Source organism: Rousettus aegyptiacus, unplaced genomic scaffold, assembly GCF_014176215.1.
Source record: "Rousettus aegyptiacus isolate mRouAeg1 unplaced genomic scaffold, mRouAeg1.p scaffold_m13_p_12, whole genome shotgun sequence".
NCBI lineage: Eukaryota > Metazoa > Chordata > Mammalia > Chiroptera > Pteropodidae > Rousettus > Rousettus aegyptiacus.
This window is the reverse complement of record NW_023416287.1, coordinates 23,161,082-23,182,301: the sequence shown is the minus strand read 5'-3', so window position 1 is coordinate 23,182,301 and position 21,220 is coordinate 23,161,082. Positions and strand designations below refer to the sequence as shown.

At 37.9% G+C, this 21,220-nt stretch overlaps 1 protein-coding gene across 5 annotated transcripts in view; it reads left to right on the top strand.

Annotated features, from left to right (window-relative positions):
* Positions 1-1,809: 1,809 nt before the first annotated feature.
* The window catches only part of CUNH20orf194 (chromosome unknown C20orf194 homolog), a 117,526-nt gene continuing 98,115 nt past the window's right edge, over positions 1,810-21,220 (top strand). For 4 of the 5 annotated variants that reach the window (XM_016140721.2, XM_036229599.1, XM_016140640.2 and 1 more), the window contains exons 1-2: positions 1,810-2,207; positions 18,388-18,467. In XM_016140721.2, the coding sequence (XP_015996207.2) occupies positions 2,125-2,207; positions 18,388-18,467 (163 nt within the window). In that variant the 5' untranslated portion in view covers positions 1,810-2,124. The remainder of the gene's footprint in view (positions 2,208-18,387; positions 18,468-21,220) is intronic. The other variant, XM_016140770.2, reaches the window with a different exon arrangement.

The following is a 21,220-nucleotide window of genomic DNA, read 5'->3' as shown; positions in this document are numbered from 1 at the left end:
TTATATACCTAAGAGAATTGAAAACATGTCCCCATAAAAACTTGTATATGAATGTTCATGGCAGTCTTATATAAAAAAGTGGAAAGAATCCAAATGTCCATCAACTGATAGATAAGAAAAATGTGATATATCCACATATGCAATGGAGTATTATACAACCATAAAATTTTTGGTACATGCTACAACACTGATGAGATTTGCAAACATGCTAAATAAGTCAATCACAAAGGACCACACATTGTATGATTGTGTCTACGTGAAATGTTCCGAATAGGCAAATTCATGGAGAAAGAAAGATTAGTTGTTGCCCAGTGCTGTGATGGTTGTGGAAAAATGGAGGAATGCCTGCTAAACGGTTAAAGGTTTCTTGTAGGGATGATGAAAATGCTCTAAAACTGGTTGTGGTGGTGATAGCACCACTTTGTGAATATACCCAAAGAACTGTAAAAAAAAAAAAAAAAAAAAATTGGTAACAACCATCACAATTAAAAAGGCAGCATTTGCTAAATCTCATGGCTGCGACATTGCGTTTGTCACAAGTCCAAACTCATAACTGATGGTAAATGAGAACTGAATTTTTTAAGGGTTGCAAACTTCGAACTTATGCAGGGAGGGGTGATGGGGGTGAGGGGTACGTATTGAACTGAGGATCTGGTGGGGAAAAAATATGAATTTCTCCTCTGTCTGTAAAGGAGAGCCGTACTTCTAAGGCACGATTTCCCTAAACAAAGCAAGAACTGATCTTAAACGTTTTGGGAAGCTTAGCGTTCAGGGAATGGCAGTTTCAGAAGCTCGAGAGTCCAGCAATTGACAGACTCCCAACTCTGTTAGTGAGGTCACTGTTGTAAGGTAACTGAAGACCCGCTTATTTAAAGCCTGGTCCCTGGTGTGAGGCACTTGCTGATTGGCTATTGCCTAAAGCGAGCAACTGGAGTGAGCCTGTCGCTGATTGGCTGATTTTCAGAGCCTTGTACTGATGTGAACTTATTTCTAAATAATGGAGGTTGCTTGTTCACGACTTTGAATTTGAGCCAAAAGTCTTTTCCTTTCTTAAATATGAGAAATAAGTACTTTTAATTTCTAGTCCTTTCTTTTGGTCTTCCCTCAGCTAAACCTGCTGGACAAACCGTAGGGATTGTCCAGATCTTTTATTCGTGTAAGTAGTGTTACCATTTAAGAGATTTAAAAGCCAATTACCTTGCCGGAAAAAAAAGCTCTAACATTTCTGTAATTAATTGCAAAAATATCAATACAGGACATTTAAGGTGTCCTGACAAAGTCAATACAAGACGCAGGAGAAAATCATTAATATATCCTGTATATACAGGACGCCTGACAACCCTATCTACGAAGTATTGCCCTGTTTTACACAAGAAAAGGCCGAGGCTTGGTGGGATTTAGTTTCTTGTATATGACCCTGCAGTCGAAAATGGGTCGAGCCAAGAAAGGAACGGAAAATGGTAGGGTTTCTCTGGGACCCTATGAACCCGTAAGATCCATGCCCTGCACACGACTGGGCGCGCACTGCTAACCTGAGTCGGCTAGAAATGGGCTGGATGTTTGAAGAGAGGGTCGCAGTTGATTAGCAGCGGGTGAGGATAGTAGCGAAATACCCTCTTGGGAGACCCCAGGAAGCAAGCAGGCAACTAGGGAGGTGCTCAGGTCCCCGCGCTGTCCCGGGACCGCAGCGGAAGCTTTCGCTGGAGGCCAAAGCCGGCTGGACAGGGCGGGGCCTCGAGGCGGGGCAGATGAAGGCCCCGCCTCCGGGCGCGCCCGTGTGCGTGGCTGGGGGCGTCGCAGAAAGTCCCACTCCATGATGCCGGGCCTGAGGACAGGGTCGAGCGGTGGCGTAGTAGCTGTCGCCCTGGGGACCCGGGCACCCAGCGTGCGGCTCCGTCGCCTCGCAGTTTAAGGAGAGCGCGGCCCTGCGGCTGCGAGCCCAGCGCCCCCATTCAAGGTCCTTGCACGCGTCCGACTCCGCCCCCATCCCCGACGTGCCCCCTCGCGCCGCACCCCCCGCCCACCCGGCACGCCCGGCCGCCCCGCCTGGCCGCAGTGGCCCTGGAGACGCCCGGGAGGCCTGTGCGACCCTCGCAGCGGCACCGTTCTCCGCCGCCCGCCGCCATGGATGTGTACCCCCCGCACCGGCTGGGGCTGCCCCGCGCTCGGTTTCCTGGTGGCCCTGGCCGCGGGTTACCCTCCGTCAGGTAACGCGGGGCGGAGGCTGAAGAGGGGCGGCCAGGCAGGGGGTTGCGAGCTCTTGGGGTCCGGCGACGCCTCCCGCCGCAGGGCGTGGCCCGACATGGCTTCCTTGCGGTTGATTTTTTCCTAAACGGCTCCCTAATGAATGTTTTCCCAGGAACAGGGCCAACTGTAGAGATTCCCATAGCGGCTCCCCATGAAGACCCCCTACTGTGACATCCCCACCCCCATAGAACGTTGTCCCCCGAGAAGGATTCTCCTGTAGAGAACCTCCATAGTGGTTTCTCTATGGAGAGCTCACTTGCCTGCCCCATAGATTATTGTTCCCAGAAACGGCTGTATAGAGAGACTCCCCTCACAAACAATAGCACCCCTGTATAGAACCCCCAATGGGTTTCCCTAGAAACGGCCTACCTATAATGCCCCCATCTTAGGTCTCCCCTAGAGTCTTTCCCCTTGACAGAGGCTTCCCTAAAGAGTACCCCACTCTTGCACTCTACATGCGCACAAATGCTGACAGCATCTTCCCTATTGCGCATTTCCTCACGTCCCCCTTCCCCAGCCTGCATCGCGACGCTCCCTCACTCCACAATGGGGAGCTCAGGTTTGGGGGAGCTGGAGGTTATTAGGGGCGCAGGAAAGAGAACTAACTGAATGGATAGGAAAAGAGATCCAGAATCCCCGAAGGCCGCGGACCCCAGACCCCTGAGCCTAGAGACAGAGTCCTCGGGTGCCACGGGTGTGGGGAGGGTCTCCGCCCCCTTTCAATAAAGGAAGATACGTTTTCGATTTCTGCTCCTTGTGCCTTTGGGCTGACCTTGATAGTCGGTATTATTTGCGATGGAGCTGGTATGGGGCCGCCTGCGGGGGTGGAGGTTGGAATGATGGAGGGGTTTCGGGAGAAACCGTTGAGAGAGAGGAAGCGAGAGAGAAAGAAATGGGCTTTGGTACTGCTAAACTGCCATTAACCAGGAGAGGTTTTTTGGTTTGCTTTTTCTGTATTCTAACGACTTAGCAAAGCAAATACGGTATTGTTGCCTTGAAATGAGATCGTCAACTTAAATGTTAGAAGGGCTTTTCCTATATCTTTGTTATGGTGCGTAAAGTCATTGTATGGTTAATGTTTTGCTCGCCAATCTTTTTTTGTTTTTGTTTTAACTAGATCAGATTTCTTAGAGATTCTAAATCTTAGAATCTTGTCCCTCTCTTTATTTACTGCCATTCCTTACCCTACCCCAGAAATTAATGCACTTATGTTGGATGAATAAAGGATGGGGGTGGTGAGGATAGATACCCATGGTTGCCTTTGGGAGTCCTAATTTGTTTCTTTTTGGCAGGTGACATTGCTTGAACTCCTCTTTGCCCTTTGTTGTAATTTCTTGGGTTTAGCTGCTTTATGGTAATCTCACCAAGCCATCCAAACATCCTAACATTTCTGTTAGCCAGTTTCACTGTTAGAAAGTATTTGAACTTTGTGTAGAATAGAAACTGCACAGAATAATTTAGAACTTGGAGTAGCCATCTATTAAATTTAGGCTTTGTGTAGAGGTGGAGTTCATCCCAGATCATATTGAGCTTAGGAATCTTGAGTCTTTGAAACTCTGGGGGGAAAAAAGAGTTTCCCAGTAAAATCCATCTCTAAAATAGCTACTGCCTTCCCTGTTTCTAATAACATGGCAGCGTGCAGCTTTTTTTTTTTTTAAGTAATTTTTTTTTTGTTCAAAAAGATAAATGTTGGCTAACTTTGCTAATACTCCAACTGTGAAAGTGGCTTGAGTAAAACTTGTTAATCTTCAGATGAGGGTAGTGCAGGAAACCCCAAGTCCTGGCTGTTTTATACCTTTAATACAAGAAATTTAGTAAAGGTTCCCCTCCTTTCCCCACCTCTGCATAACTGAACATACTTTTTTATTCAGGCCTTTCCCTGACTTTTGACACTGAATATTTCTAACAGGTTTGGTCTAAGCACTTTCCTGTCACCCATACTTGGCTTCTTTGTTGCTCTCTGACTCCTCAGTGATGAAAGAGGCAGGCCTAACTGGTGAAGTTACATTCCTAAAGACCCATAGATAGTACTTTGCCAGTATGTAGTTTAGCAGTGGTGTTCATTTTCACAGATGGGAAATAGAAATCAGGAGTTAAAATCTTGTTACTTACAACTAGAACATTTTTTTTTAAGGATATGGTAGTCATTAGTGCTGTCCATCAAATATTTTTGTTTTCTGTCTTCTGGGCATACTGTACAATTGTACTGGAAGTTGGGTATGGCCTTGTGAGTTGCTTTAGGTCAGTGAAATGTGGAGGAATGGTGTGTAATTTACCATTCTGTTATGGTAACTATTGGTGCTTCAAATAGTGGCTTGTCTGTCAGTCTAGGATCCAGAGCAAGTTTCCAGGTGACCCGTGTTTGGTGTGGAGAGTTTGTTTCATATCCTTGAAACAAACCTTTGTTGTTTCAAGCTACCAAGGTTTTGGAGTTACTGTGAAGGAATTATCATGACTTGTACTAGGGAACCAGTGGAAATCACTGAAATATGCTTTCCTACTTCAAAGTCTTTTTTTTTTTTTTTTTGAAGAGGGATCTGATCCTGCCCAGGGCTTGTTTAACAGTTTACATTTTACTGCCTGTTTATACAAATAATCCAACGTAGGTGTTGTAGGCTCAAACAAATAAAGAAGGCCCCTGCCCTCAAAGAGCTTTGGAAGTGGAAAGAGACAAAAATAGTAAAAATCATACTACAGAGTGGTGAGAAATAAGTACAGAAGAAGAAATAGGGCTGAAGGAACAATAATGTAAGAGGGCATAATTGATTTGGGGCTTAGCTGTTGGAAGAATGGAATTGCCATTTTCTGGAATAAGAGCAGGTTTGTGGAGAAAATAGAGTTCAATTTTGGCCTTGTTCATTTTGAGTTACCTAATACATATCCAGGTGGAGATATTGGATAGGCAGTTTAATATATTAGCCTGGAGTTCAGGGGAGAGATTGGGACTGGAGATACCATCCATACACTGATGACTCCCAAGTTTTTATTTAAAGCTGTGAGACTAGATATAGAGAAGGGGACCAACATCCAAGCTCTAGGATGTCCCATGTAGAAAAGATAAGTGTAGCAATGTCTTCTAAATTCTGAGAGAAAATGATTTCCTACCTCTGAGATAGGAGAAGAATCAAGGATAGTCATGGAAAGCCAAATGATAAATACTGTTGATGGACTGATGAGGACTAAGAATAGACTATTAGATTTGTTAATGCGGTAGTCATTGGTGACCTTGACAAGAAGGGTTTTGGTGCAATGGGTTCAAGAGAAAAGAGGAGGAGAGGAATTGAAGACAGGATAGATAGTCAGTGATTTTGTTTCAAGCAGAGTAATAGGGCTATGGCTGGAAGGGCATGAAGTGTTAGAGTTCTTTTTGTTTTTAGGTAGACAGACATCATAGCATGCTTGTAAGTTGAGAATGATGGAGTACAGGGAGGCAAACTGATTATTATAGAGAGAGAAGGGACCATTACAAGGGTGAAGTCCTTGAGCTGATGAGAGGGAATGGCATCAAGGACATAAATGGATATGTTGGCCTCAGGCTAGATTGGTGATTGGACAGTTCACCTGTGACAATTATATGGACCCAAATGCTGGCACATTGGTAACTTGGTGGTAGAAGAAAGTGAAAGGTCTCGTGATTACTTCTGTATTCTCAGCTAAATAAGAAGAGAATTCATAGGCTAAAAATGAAGAGTAGAGGAAGTATTGGCAAGTTTGAGGAGAAATATATAACATTCATCAGGAGAGTGGGGGAAAATGAGTTGAATAAGGAAATATTTTAGTATTGCCAGGCAGCACCAAGTACCCATTTAGTCTTTGCCATAAATTTAAGGTGAGACGCCTTTGACATGGTGATATGTTTTTTCTTCAGCTGTGTTGAGCTGCTTGGATGTATAGGCAGCTCAACTGCCTGGGAGGGAGTAGCTGAGGTAGGACAGAGGACATTATTGGAAGACAGGAGTGAAGGGACTGAAAGGTAAGGATAGTGGAAGGATTATCTCAGTGCATACTGAGATTATCTTAAGGTGAGAGTGGTGATAGTAAAAGAGACAATCATCCAGAAGCTAAAATCTTTAGACAACATGGAGGACTGAATGACATAGAGGTTTGTAGATGTTTGTAACAAGGATAGTGGGTGGTTATTATTCGAGGGCATGAAGAAATCCAAAATAAAATTTTTCAAAACCAAAGGATGCTAGTTTCCAGATTTAAAAGATACTCCAAGAATTCAGCACAATTAATTTTAAAATATCCATGCTAAGGCACAGCATCATAAAAATGTTCGCACCGTAAAAACTAAAGAATATCTACAAATCACATAGATAGGATGAGGAATTATAGGATTGTAGCCAGATTGGAAGCTAGAAGATAATGGAGCAAGCAGTGCCTCCTGAAAGGAAATGGATTCCCACTCAGAATTCCATATCTAGACAAACTCTCAGGCAGGCATGAGGGGAAGGATAAAGACATTTCACACATGCAAGATCTCAAAATTTGACTTTCTGTATAGCCTTTATAGAGAAACCACTGAAGGATGTACTCTAGCTAAACCATCTAATTAAGGGGTTCCTGTGCTGAGGCTCCTCTATACCATGTGCAGGTAGGATTTCTTCCTTGTTAAGGGACTCTTAAGGAAAGACCTTGGTTACCCCTAGAAAGTGCCAAAGGGCTGGGACCATTTTTTATTGCCATTTCCCACAGCTCTTGCCCTAGTGCTTAGGTTAGTGCCTGGCATATAGTCAGCACTCACTAAATATGAAATGTTATTGTTAGCCATTATGAAACACTGCTTGCAGTAATTATTTATTGAGTGAATAGGGAATAATTACAGGTGAAGCTGTGGGCTATGTTACATTTCATGGATGTTCAGAGAATGAAGAATCACAGTTGTGAGGTAGTTGGTGAGAAGGTGGTTCACAATAGTGATGGTCCACAGAAATCACTTAAGCCTCACAGAGGCACATGATTTTTATTGACCAGTTGCCAATATCCGTGGTTCTCTTTTGAGTTTACAGATCTACCGAAGTAATAATTGCAGTTGTAATACAGATGGTCCAGGCCCTGCCTTAAGAAAACTCAGAATGCAAAGCAAGATTCTGACCTTGTATGTCTGAAAATGTGAAGTTTCACCTCCAGTATACTTACTTGTTTGGATGATGGCCAGGGAGGCTTTGTGTGATGCCCGTAGAAGGAAAAAGTAATTGCTTAGTAAAGTTTTTATGGCCTTATTTCTGGCCCAAAGATCTAAGTATCTACCTTTTCACTTGTGTCAGGGATGACCATGTACTGAGAACTCTTATTTAGTGACTATTGTGGCTTTCATTAATTGTACACAATATCTTGACAATGTTTCCTAGCTCTTGGGTGCTTCTCTGATGTTCCAGTTTTTTGAGAGGGGGAGTGAGTGAGGTGTAGATGCCCTCAAGAGTTACATATCTTAAATTGTGTTTTTTTTTTTTTCTCTAAAATTAAAAGAAAGAAAAATCAAGAGTTTGAAACTTGGGTATTTAAAACTGTTGTCTGTGATTTTGAGCCCCAGTTTGAGGACGAAGTCGGCTCATTTGGCATACTTCGTGTTTTCGACTTCTTATTTTAAACATAATTTTAGATTTATAGATGAATTGCAGACATGGTACAGCGTGTTCCTATGTAGGTTTCACTGGGCTTCCTTTAATGTTAACATCTTATATATAACCATGGCGCATTTATCAAAACTAAGAAATTAATGTTGGTACGGTAGTTTACTTAGTAAACTTTTGTTTACTTGGAGTTTATTACTTTAGACTCTGGACTTCTCTGGTTTTTCCATTAATATCCTTTTTTTATTCCAAGATCCAGTCCAGGATTCCATGTTGAGTTTAGGTTTGGCATGCTTGTAATAGTCAAAGAAGTGATGGAAAGTGAATGCTTTTTGAATGAAGACTTCTGAAACTGACTTTACAAAGAGCAGATTGTGCGAGGAAATGCTCAGAGAAAGCTGAAGAAAAGGAAGAAAATGGAAAATAAAACGCTAACTGTAGAATAGCTCTAAAACAGGAAATCCCTGGAAAGGACTCCAGTGGGCCTGGCTTGCTCCTGGGTAAGTCATGATTGGATACTGTGGCTAAAAAGGGGCACAGTGTATGTTAACAGGGGACGTAGAAATGGAAAGCATTTTGAATGAAGTCTATTCAGGCATACGTCAGAGATATTGTGGATTCAGTTCCAGACTACCACAATAAAACAGATATTACAATAAAGTGAGTCATAATCATTTTTTTGGTTGAGGGTCTTGCCTTCAATTTGTAAAAAAAAATATCTGTGAAGCACAATAAAACAAGGTATGTCTGTACCTCAGAAAGCCCTGCTGTTCATTATCTGAGCCTGACATAATCCTGGTATTTGACTAGGAGAGCACAGAGAACTACAAATGCAAAAATCCTAGGTAAAACAATAGTGTGTTGAATCTAGAAGTATGGAAAAAACAGATTCATGCACAAGTAGAATTTGTCCCAGAAATGCAATAATTGTTTATTATTAGGAAATCTATTAACAGGCTAGAAGATGCCCCCCAAAATGTACTTTAAAATGTGACATTTCTGATTTAAATTAACTAACATAAAAAGGTTTCAGCTAATAAGATAAGCAAAAGAAATAATAATTTATTGCCTATATTATTGCAGTAGACTCTTAATTGGTCTCCCAGGTTCAACTCTTGTACCCCTTTGGTCTGTTTTCAGTACAGCAGATAGAGTGATCTTATTAAAATGTAACTCATCTCACACAAGTCATCCCTCTTTTCAAAGTTGAAAGCTCAAATCATCAGCTACAAAACTTAACTAATCTGATCCTTACCCTTCCCCCTTTTTGCCTTCATTTTCTACTACTCTCTCCTTCACTTATCTGTTCCAGCCACACAGATCTCAGGGACGCTCCTGCTTTAAGGCCTTCTTGTTTGCTGTGTAGCTTGCTCTCTTCCTTCAGGTCTTTATGTAAATGTCCTCTTGGTAAAGCCTTTCCTGATCTCTCTCTTTAAAACTGAAATCCACCCTCTTAGGACTCACAGCCCCTTCACCCGCCCCCATCACACCACAGGACAAATGTATTTTACTTATTTATTTTGTTTCTCTCTCCTTTCTCCACCTTGGCCACCATCCCCCAATTAAAACATGGGTTCTGAGATTTTGGTCCCAAGAATTTTTGCCCTTTTGTTCATTGTTAAGTCTCCGGTGCTCTCAAGAGGCAGTGTCTGGCACATAGTAGGTGCTCAGCTAAAACTTGATGAATTACAAGCAGTAAATATAGGAAAGGAAGAGATAAAAGTGCTATGATTCACTAGTTGGAAACCTATGACAATAGGCAAAACAATTAGGACTAGTAAGTAGCAAGTTGTTTGAAAAATGTAAGAGACTCAAGATGACATTCCTATGTATCAAAATACGTAGGAATCAGCCTAATAAATAATGTGTAAGACCTATATAAATAAAAACATAAAACGACAGAAAGGTATAAAACAGGAATGAATAGAGAGATATATGTTCCTGAGTGGGTAGCTCAGTACTGTCCACATTCAGTATGATAACAAGTCTTGTGAGAATTTTTATGGAACTTGACAAGCCTATTTTATACTTTGTCTTAAAGAAAAAATGTTCAATAAAAGCCATGGGATCTTTGGAACAATGATAGAAGGACTTGCCCTATCAGATATTAAAAATAATCCATATACTAGAAAGCCCAAGAGATAACATTAATACCTTTAAGTTCTAATTATATTTTTAAGTGTACTGTTTCTATGAGAATAGATAAATGGATCAATTGAAAATCCAAAAAATAGATCTAGCTATATATATAGCAATTTAGCATCTGCTAAAAGTGGCGTTCCATATCAGAAGTTTAAAAGGATCAGTATATGGTCTTGGGAACAATCAATTTTACTTTTGAGGAAAAAATACAGTTATATTCCTGCTTCACAAAGGTAAAAAACAAATTCCAGAGGAGCAAAGAGTTAAATATTTAACAAATACACGTACGTAATTGAAATGATTGGCATTTTATTATTATTTTTAATAGCAATGAGTGGAGAAGGCACAAAAGGAAGACCGAAAACCTCTAAGTTTAAAAGTAAAGATAGACTTAATTATATAAAACTTTTAAACTACTGCCTGAAAAAGATACTGTAAAGTCAAGAAGTTTGAAGAAAATATTTGCAACATATGGCCAAAACAACTTTTAAAATATGATGGAATATATAAATTGTTCAGGAAGAAATCCCAAATGACCAAATAGAAAATGGGCAAAAACATGAATATACATTCATAGATAAAGAAATGTAGGTGATTAATAAACATTTAACAACCTCCCTAGTGATTAGGGAGAATATAAATTATAACAATGAAAATTCTAATTATTAGACTACCTTTAGTTGAAGCATGATAACACATGGTTTAGAAAGTTGTGGGGGAACAGGTACTCTGGGAAATCGTAGGTGAATGTTTTAAGAAAACAATTTGGCAAGATCTATCAAAATTTAAAATGCAAATACCTATTAACCTGGCAGTGCTACTTTTAGGTCTCTACCTTCTAGAAACTTATGTATTTGTGCCAAAGATGGATATATAAGGTTGCCCATTGAACTATTGTTTGCTATTGCAAAACAATAAAAATCCTGAATGTTCAATCATAATGGCTGGTTAAATAAAAACAAATGAATGCAGCAGTTTTTAAAATGAGGTTGAGTTCTAGTAATAATTTCAACATCTCTTAAAGTATAATGTTAAGTGAAAAGAACATATTCTAGAGCTCTTACCTCATACCTCATTAATATGATTTTATGTAAAAACAATCCCCCCCCAAAAAAACTCACCCTAACTGTCTATTACTGAGAGATTCACACTATTGTTCACAGCACTTTTTTATAATGTGAATCAGATTGTTATGAGAATTCACTTGATACAACATTCAAAACACAGAGCATACAGAATATAAGGAGAATATATTTGTTTTAATTAATTTTGAAAATCAAAAGGTTAGCATAACTTATGGAGGAAAAACAGGCAAAAATAAAAGTTTCAACTTTTCCATCATTCATGAGGAACCAGGATAATGAAATACCAATAAGAAAATGCCCCTGGTTGTGTATATGGTAATTATAAAAGCAGTGAGTAGTGAACTGTTACATATAAATCAGAAGGTATAAGAACAGAATTTATTGTTTAGAATTTAAACATATCTGTGGCTTGCTTTATTGTCAGGAAGTCAGTGAGGTGTATCAGAGAAAATGTTCGGAATCAGGATACCTGGTTGCTCAGGTTCTGGTGCTGTTTATCTTTACTCAGTCTTGTGCTCTTGGGAAAATCGCTTCTTTTTAGGTCTTGTTTTCTTCATCTTGTCATCTGTCTGGATTCCGAGTGAATCTAAGGAAAGTTAGAAATATAGTATACAAGCAGCATATTTAACATAAACTGCATTATTGGTTCTTCTGAGTGTACCAAAGTTCCTTAAAGGAGGAACTTTGTAAAGTCATGGGACAAGAGGCCTTCTGCCCAGGATGTGCTTGCTGTGCTTGCTGTGCTCAGGTAGACTTGGAAGCTAGAAAGGAGTACTACTGCTATGCTTGGTGTATGTGTGTACTATTTAAAAAAAATTCTGGATGAATACATAAACTCATAATGGTGATCTTTGGAATAAGGTGCAATGAAGACTTTAGTTTTATATGTAATATTTCATTTTTTTCATCAAAAAAGGATAATAAATTAATATTTCACACACATAATTGAAAAAGGCACTAATGTAGATTAAAGCAAGTGTGTCAAAATGTTAATAGTGGTTAATTCTGAGTGCCGGGAATATGAGTGATTGTGGTTTTCTTTATACATACTTACCAGGTCTTTGTTTTTAATAGGTAAATACTTCATTAAGTGACAAGTTTAATGGTTCAGTAACAAATAACAGGCTATGTCTGATTAAAAATTAAATTTGGGAAGCAAGAAAATGTACAAAGGAAAAGGAGAACTGAATTTAGTTTTACCCATTTAACAAGAAAATAATAGATACTAGTTAGGATAATGTTTTACTCTGGGAAAAAGGAGGTCTTTCTACATTTTATTGCTTCCACTTTATTTGGTCAGGATACTTGTGGAAAAGAAACTCTTTTTGCTTCTCTGTTCAGTTAGTTATTGTCTTGGCTTTCCACAGCAGTGTTGGGGAAGCTGTTTGTCTCCTGGTCACATGACCTATTTATGCTTCTGTCACTGGCTTCTTATAAGTTTGAAAACCAAAGAGTTCATGGTAACCTTGGCAGTCAGTCAGCACACTGCCCAGATGGTTTGGGAAATGGGCCAAAGGACCAACTTGATGAAATATTTCTAGTGTAGAGAATGACTGCAAAGTCAGTCATATTAAATATGAAAACGTGAGAAGGACAGACAACCGTTTCCCAGAGAAAGAAGTTTTCTTACGCTAATTTTGATTGTCTTGCAGTTTCTTTTTTTGCCGCTTCTAAAGCCCTAAGTTACTCCTTATGTCCTGCTTAACTCCAGGCCCAGATTTTTATTGTGAAAATGTTCACACAATAAAGATGCAAAGAATGGTACAATGAATACTAGTTATACTACTTAGATTCACCAGTTTTTAACATTTTGCCATGTGTACATTATCTTTATCCTTTTCCTCATTTTTTTTTTCTGTTAAACCTTTTCAAGTAAGTTGCAGACATTATGATACTTCATTCCTAAGCATCATGCATCTGCTAAGAAAAAGGGCATTCTGCTATATAGCCACAGTAAGATTATCCTGCCTACGAAAGTTAACATTCATTCCTTACTATCATCAAATACCCAGGCCACATTCACAATTTCCCAGATGCCTCATGGATGTTTACCTGGTTTTTAAAAAATCATATTACATTTTGTACATTGCATTGCATTATTATTCTTTAATCTCTTTTATGTTAGAAAATTTTTCCTCTTTTTTGTTTTTGTTTTTAAGTGACATTGAATTTTTTAACTTAATTTTTAAAAATTGTGATAAAGTACACATAAAATTTAACCATTTTAACCATTTTTAAGTGTATGATTTAGTGGCCGTAAGTACATTTGCACTATTAGGCTGCAATCACTACTATCCATGAGTAGAACTCTTCATCTTGTGAGACTGAAATTCTGCCTATTAAACAAGAACTCCCCATTTTTTTCCCCCCAGCCTCTGGCATTCTACTTTCTGTCTCTATGAATTTAACTGTTCTAGGTATCTCATAAAAATGGAGTCCTACAATATTTGTCCTTTCATGACTGGCTTATTTCACTTACTATAATGCCCTCAAGATTCATCCATATTTTAGCATGTGTCAGAATTTCTGTCCTTTGTAAGATTGAATGATATGCCATTGTATGTATGTCCCACAGTTTATGTATTCCTCTGTTAATAGACAACTTATATTGCTTCTACCTTTTGACTGTTGTGAATAATGCAGCCATGAACATGGGTGTACAAGTATCTCTTCGAGTCCTTGCTTTCAGTTCTTTTGGGTATGTACCCAGAAGTGGAATTGCTGGATCTTATGGTAATTCCATTTTTAATTTTTTGAGGAACCTCCATATTGTTTTCCACAGTGCTATACTTTTTTTCATTCCCATCAACAGTGCACAAAGGTTACAATTTCTCCCCATCCTTGCTAACACTTGTTCTTTTCTTCCTTTTCCTTCCTTATTTTTTATTTTATTTTTTTTGACAGTAGTCATCCTAATTTGTATGGGAGTAGTATCTCTTTTGAGTTTTTGATTTGCATTTCTCTAATGATTAGTGATGTTGAGCCTGTTTTCATATGCTTATTGGTCATTTGTTTATCTTTGGAGAATGTCTATTTCTGTCCTTTGCCTATTTTTAATTGTTTTTTTGTTGTTTTTGTTGAATTTTAGAGGTTTTATGTATATATATATAGTGGATATTAGCTGTTTATCAGATATATGATTTGCAAATATTTCCTCCCACTCTCTGGGTTTCCTTTTCACGCTGTTCAGTGTGTCCTTTGATGAACATAAGTTTTTAATTCTGATGAAGTCGAATTTATATATTTTTCTTTTGTTGCCAAATCCAATGCCATAAAGCTTTTCGCATATTTTCTTTTAAAAATTTTATGGTTTTAGGTTTACATTTAGGTCTTTGTACTATTTCAAATTACATTTTGTCTATGAGGTAAATAAAAATCCAAATTCATTCTTGTGTGTGTGGATATACAGTTTTCCCAAAACCATTTGTTGAAAAAACTCTTTCCTCAGTTAATGTTCTTGGTGCCTTTGTCAAAAATCATATGACTATGAGGTCATTGTAGTAAGTAAAATAAGCCAATCACAAAAGGAGTTTATTTCTGGGCTCTCTGTTCTATTCTGTCGTTCTATATGTCTGTCTTTATGCCAGTACCACACTGTTTTGATTACTGTAGCTTTATAGTAACTTTTGAAGTCAGAAAGTGTGTCGTCTAGCTTTGTCCTCCTTTTTCAGTATTGTTTTGGCTATTCTGGGTTCCTTGAGATTTCTTGTAAATTTTAGGATGGATTTTTCTATTTCTGCAAAACACTTTGGATTTTGATAGACATTGCATTGAATCTACACATTGCTTTGTGTAGTGTTAACAGCTTAACAGCATTAAGTCTTCCAATGCATGAACACAGATGTGTTTCTTTCTATTATTGGTATCTTCTTTCATTTTTTTCAGAAATGTGTGCATGATCTAGTTTCTCTGAATCCTCACCAGCATTTTGGTATTGTCATTATTTGTAACTTTAGCTTTTATAATAGATGTGTAGTAATATCTCATTCTGGTTTTAATTTGCATTTTCCTAATGGATAATAATGTTGAACATGTGCTTGTCTGCCATTTCTGTATTCTTTGAGGAGATGTTTCTTCATGCCTTTTGCCCATTTTCTAATTGGATTGTTTGTTTTTTTACCGTTAAGTTTTGAGAGTTCCTTATGTATTCTACTTTGTCAGATATGTGATTTAAAAGTATATTCTCCCAATCTGTAGCTTCTCTTTCTCATTCTCTCAGCAGTGTCTTTCACAAAGCAAAAAAGTTTAAAATTTTGACGAAGTCTAGTTTATCTTTTTTTCTTTGGATCATAGTTTTTGTATCAAGTCTAAGCACTTCATGAAACCCTAAGTTCTAAATATGTTTTTTCCTAAAGATTTCATACTTTTACATGAAAAACTCTAAATCTATGATCTATTTTTAGTTTATTTTTGTGTAAGATGTAAGGTTTATGTTGTGGTTCATGTTTTTGTCTGTGGATATGCCGTTGCTCCAATACCATTTATTGAAAAGATTATCTTTTCTTCATTGAATTGCTTTTGAACTTTTGTCAAAAATTAATTGGCTGTTATTTGTGTGGGTCTATTTATGGCTATTCTTTACTGTTCATTGATCTGTGTGTCTGTCTCTCAACCAGTACTACTCAGTCTTGATTACTTTAGCTATATAATAAGCTTCGCCATCAAGTAGTGATTCCTTCTACTTTTTTTTCCCCAAAATTGTTTTAGCTATTTTCAATCCTTTGCTTTCCCATGTAAGTTTTAAAGTAATCTTGTCTATATCTTAAAAACCTTGCTGAGATTTTCATAGGAATTATACATCAATTTGGAGAGAATAGACATCTACACTATATTGAATTCATGAACATAATGTCTCTTCATTTACTTAAATATTCTTTGATTCCCTTTTCCAATGTTTTGTAGTTTTTAGCTTGTTACGTTTTAGGCCTGTTTTGTTAGATTTATATTTAAATAATACTGTATTTTAAATTTTGTTTTTCATGCATTCATTGCTTTTATATAGAAATACAATTGATTTTTATGTTCATCTTGCAACTTTGTGAACTCACTTATTGGTTCTAGGATTTTTTTGTGAATTCTGTGAGATTCCGTACATGGGCCAATATGTCATCTGCAAAGATGGATGGTTTTATTTTTTCATTTTCAATCTGTATGCCTTTTATTTGCTTTTCTTGCCTTACTGCATTGCCTAAAACTTCCAGTATTCTGTTGAATAGGAGTGGTGAGAGCAGACGTGCTTTTCTTGTTCTTCATTTTAAAGGAAAAACTTTAGTTCCTTACCATTAAGTATAATCCCAAACTTTGCTTTGAAGGATTTTGTAGATGCACTTTGTCAAGTTGGGGAGCCTTGTCTATTCTTACTTTTTTGCATATTTTTATTGTGAATGGGTGTTGAATTTTGTTAAATGATTTTTCTGTATCAGGTATGTGGTTGTGTGGTTTTTTCTTATTTAGTCTGTCAATATATGATGGATTGTATTGATTGATTTACCTATATGAACCAGCCTTGCATCACTGGGATACACTTCTCTTGGTCATTGTATATACAGTAAGTCCTCACTTAATGTTTATGATAGGTTCTCGGAAATTGAGGGTTTAAGGGAAACACGTATAATGAAACTAATTTTTCCATAGGCTAATTGATAGAAACAAGAGTTAGGTTTCTGTGGCATACTTCTATTCATAAAAATATCACCAAACTTCTGAATAAAGACCAAAAACACTTCTAATATTAAACATTGAAATAAATGATTACATACATACATACATTTAAGAGAGATTAATAAAAACAAATAAGATAATTATTTTCTATGATAATTATTTTCTAACCTACTTACTCCAGTTCAGGATTGCAGGTGGCTAGAACCTCTCCCAGCAGCTCAGGGCACAAGGTGGGGACCAGTCCTGGACAGGGTGCCCTTCAATTGTAGGACACACACCCACACTTAGATTGGGACAATGTAGACATGCCAGTTCACCTCATATGCACATCTTTAGGATGTGGGAGGAAACTGGAGTACCTCGAGAAAGCCCACGCAGACATGGAGAGAATGTGCAAACTCCACACAGACAGGTCCCGGCCAAGAATTTATTTATTTATTTTTCATCAATGTGATAACTCAACGATGTTATTTGAGGACCTACTCTAATTTTTTTTTGTATGTTGTTGAGTTCTATTTGGTGATATTTTTAAAGGGTTTTTACCTATATATTCATGATGTATATTCGTCTGTATGGTTTTTTTTCTTTGTACTGTCTTTGTCTGGTTTTGGTATTAGGTGGAAGATGTGAACATCTTGAAGGAAGGCAGTGATATGGCCGCTAAGTCATGGAGTAGATGACTTGGGGTATGGGAACATCAGAAAGAATCCCAGGGGAAAAAGGGAATCCAGGGAAGGAAAATAGCGTGGTTTGGCTGGAAATACTATTGCTTGGCTGAGTGTAGGGCAGTGTACCAGAACAGATTCAGTAAAGGGTGGGAGGGAAGTCTGATTGTCAAGGATGGGACAGTTATCGTAGTCAGTTTGTGGAGGATCTTAGTTAATAATAATGTGGTAGGGCTGGGAATATTTTGACTATAGGGGAAAAAATTAAATATAAGAGTGTTAGAATGAATAGTGGAGGCAGATCCAGTAGAAGGATCTTTCTTGAGCAGGGAATTGAGCACCTCTCTTGGGACTGCTGGGAAGGAGGAAGGGTTAGTATAGAGAGCATAGGGTCCTTAAAAGTGATATTAATATCTGGGAGTGCATCTCCTTATGCTTTGTTTGAGAGGAAGGGGATATCCCTCAGACCAAAGGAATAATACATTTGCATAGCAATGGGAGCAAGTACCCTGTGCTGATACTCTCTGTGGGGTAGTTGTGAAGGACAATCGGCGCTTTATTTTAGGTCGTTAGACCAGGTTTTTCTTTTTTTTTTTTTTTTTTTTTCCTGTTTTGTTTTTGATAGACAAGTGAGGACCATAGTTAGGGCAAGTTAGTGTGATGGAAAATATTCTTTGATAATCCTCAAAAATGAGAAGTTATTGGAAGTCTTTCGGCTAAGCTGCTAAGTCCCAGTACTATCCAGCATTGATCATGGGCCTTTGGTTTCTTCCTCTCTTGAGCCAGAGAGACACTGATGGACTCATCCTGGTTTGTAATCAGCGGTTCAGACTTAGTCTTCAGACCAATTCTGCATAATCACTTCCAGAAAATAGAAGAGAGGGGAACAGTTCCTAATTCATTTGTGGTTCTGATTCCACAACCAGACAGGAACCATGCCTAGCAGTCATTCTTCTTCCTTGTGCCTTTATGTCCTGGCACTTAGAGAGCTGATTTCTGTTTTTGTTGCAGCTGCAGCCGACTCCGCCAGGTTCAGAGCATCCTAACCCAGAGCAGCAAATCTCGACCCGATGGAATCCTCTGCATCTTAGGTCAGTGCTTTTAACAAGGTGGGACTCAGGGCTGGGGCAACTTGGCTTGCGTTCACAGGAAGACATTGATAATAGTATTATTGTAAGACAAGCTGTGAGTTAAGGGCCCCTGCTCTTGTTACCCTCAAATAGGTTGCTGTTTTTATTAGGTTGAGTGAAGTATCAGTAAGACAGGGAGTCCTTATCATAGAGCAAGAGCTTTGTCCATATTATCTCATTTCTCCTCACCACAATCTTATAAGGAAGCAGTGTTGTCCCTTTTATAAGAAGGAGGAAACAGATTCTAGGAGATAAAGCAGACTTGCTCAGGGCCATAGAGTGGCAGAACTAGGCATTTATTTGTTCTTCGAAATTGCTTTTATTGTAAAAATATGTCAAATAATTAAAAAATTAAGAATACATGAATAACAATGAACATAGCTTCCTAACCATCTCAGATATACAGTCCCACTCCCCATAAATAATATGGTCAACTGTCTCCTTTTTTTTTTTAACATAAATGGGAATATTTTATGTATATCATTGTTAACCTAATTTAAAATTTTTCACTGGACCATATTACCTTGGAGATTTTTACATATCATATTGATTACTTGAATATAAAATACTAAAGAATTGAGAAAGGGTCAACTTATGACAATATTGTGAGTCCAAAATATGTATTTTTTAAATGAAAACAAGCATATGTTGCAGAAACTGATGTTTTTGAGGTTGGGTGTAAAGATAGAGGTAAAAAATTAATAAACCTTGATGAGAAAGTAAAGTGAGAAATCAGTGAAGGACATATTTTTCAATAGCTTCTGAGGTTTAGTGAATACTTTCTTGGTAATTAGAATTGTCATAGCATCTCATTGTTTGTTGGCTGATTGGTTGAATCTAGCTTTCTAACCCCTGGAATACCCTTCTAAGCAACTCTAAGTCAACTCACCTCCACTTTAGCTTTTATCATTTAATTGTTATGGTTTAGGAAATGTTCTGATTTTCTGTTAACCTTTTTTTAAAAAACAGCTTTATGGTGCTATAATTGACATATAGTTAACTGTACATATTTAAAGTGTACAATAAGTTTTGATGTGTTTGTGAAACTAACCACCACAATCAAGATAGAGCACATATCCATTATCTCCATGTTTCCTTGTGCCTCTTTGTAAGGTCTCTATTCTGCCCCTTCCCCACTCCCAAACAGCTACTGATATGCTTTCTGTCACTAATATTAGTTTGAATTATCTAGAGTTTTATATAAATAGAATCATACAATATGCGTTCTTTTTGTCTGACTTCTTTCACTTAGCATAATTATTTTAAGATTCATTCATATTGTAGCATATGTCAGTAGTTCATTCCTTTTTACTGGTTATTAGTATTTTATTGTATGTATATATCCATTTATTCATTCAACTATTGATGGGTATTAGGTTTCTGTTATTTGTCTTTACAGATAAAGCTGCTATAAACCTTTATATGCAAAGTAGTTGTACTGATTGTACCAATAGTTCATGAGAGTTCCATTTCTTGTACCCCCTCACCAACATTTGGCATGGTTAGTCTTTTTTTTTTTCTATTTTAGAACAGTTTTAGATTTACAGAAAAATTGCAAAGATAGTGCAGAGTTCCCATGTACCCCTCACCCAGTTTTCCCTGTTATTAGCATTTTAAATTAGTATAGTACATTTGTCACAATTAATTAATACATTATTAACTAAAGTCCCTATTTTCTTCACATTCCCTTAGTTTTTGCTTGAAGTCCTCTTTCTGTTCCAAGATCCCATTCAAGATACCACATTACATCTGTCATGTCTTCTTAGATTCCTGTTGACTGTGACAGTTTCTGGCTTTCCTTGTTTTTGATGACCTTGACAGTTTTGAGGAGTGCTACTGAAGTTTTTTGTAGCATGTCCCTCTGTTGAGATTTTTCTTATATTTTTCTCATGATTATACCGGGGTTGTGGATTTTGGGATGGAAGCCCAGTGAAGTAACATTCCATTTTCATCACATAATACCAAGGATACATACTATTACTTTTTACTGTTTATATTGACCTTGGTCACCTGGCTGAGATAGTGTTTTCAAGTTCTGCACTATAAAGTACTCTCCCACCTGTCCTTCCATATTGTCCTCTGCAGCCCACAATGACAGAATGGGGAGTTATGCTCTGTCACCTTGAGGAGAGGGAGTATCTACATCAATTATTTGAAGTTCTGCATGGGAGATTTGTCTCTTCTCTCCCATTTATTTGTTTATTCAAACATTTGTATCAGTATGGATTCATGGATATTTATTTTATACTTTGAGTTAAAATCCAGCTCTACTTCATTCATACTTTGTTATAATTCACTGCAACTTCAAATTGTTCCTGCTTTGGCCATATAGAGCTCTTCAGTTGGCTCCTATGTCCCTCCCTTTGATATACCCCTGTCAAAGTTTTGTTGTTTGTTTGTTCAGCACTTCTGGCACTAAAAGATGCCCTAGCCATATTGTGGATATTTTCTGTTCCAATCCTAAAATCAGCCATTTTTCTAAAGAGCCCTGTTTTCTTTAGTGGACAATGGTTCTAGAAACCAAGATCTGGGCACTGTGTATGCTTATTGCTACTGCGGTGCCATTGCTTGTAGTCCCTCTCAGCTGACTGAGTAAGGGAATATATGTGTGTACATTAAATGGTGTGTATACACACATCTGTAAATGTTATGTAACAATCTGTATATTAAGCCAAACATGAATTCATACAAATGTCTCCAACTGTAACCCATTA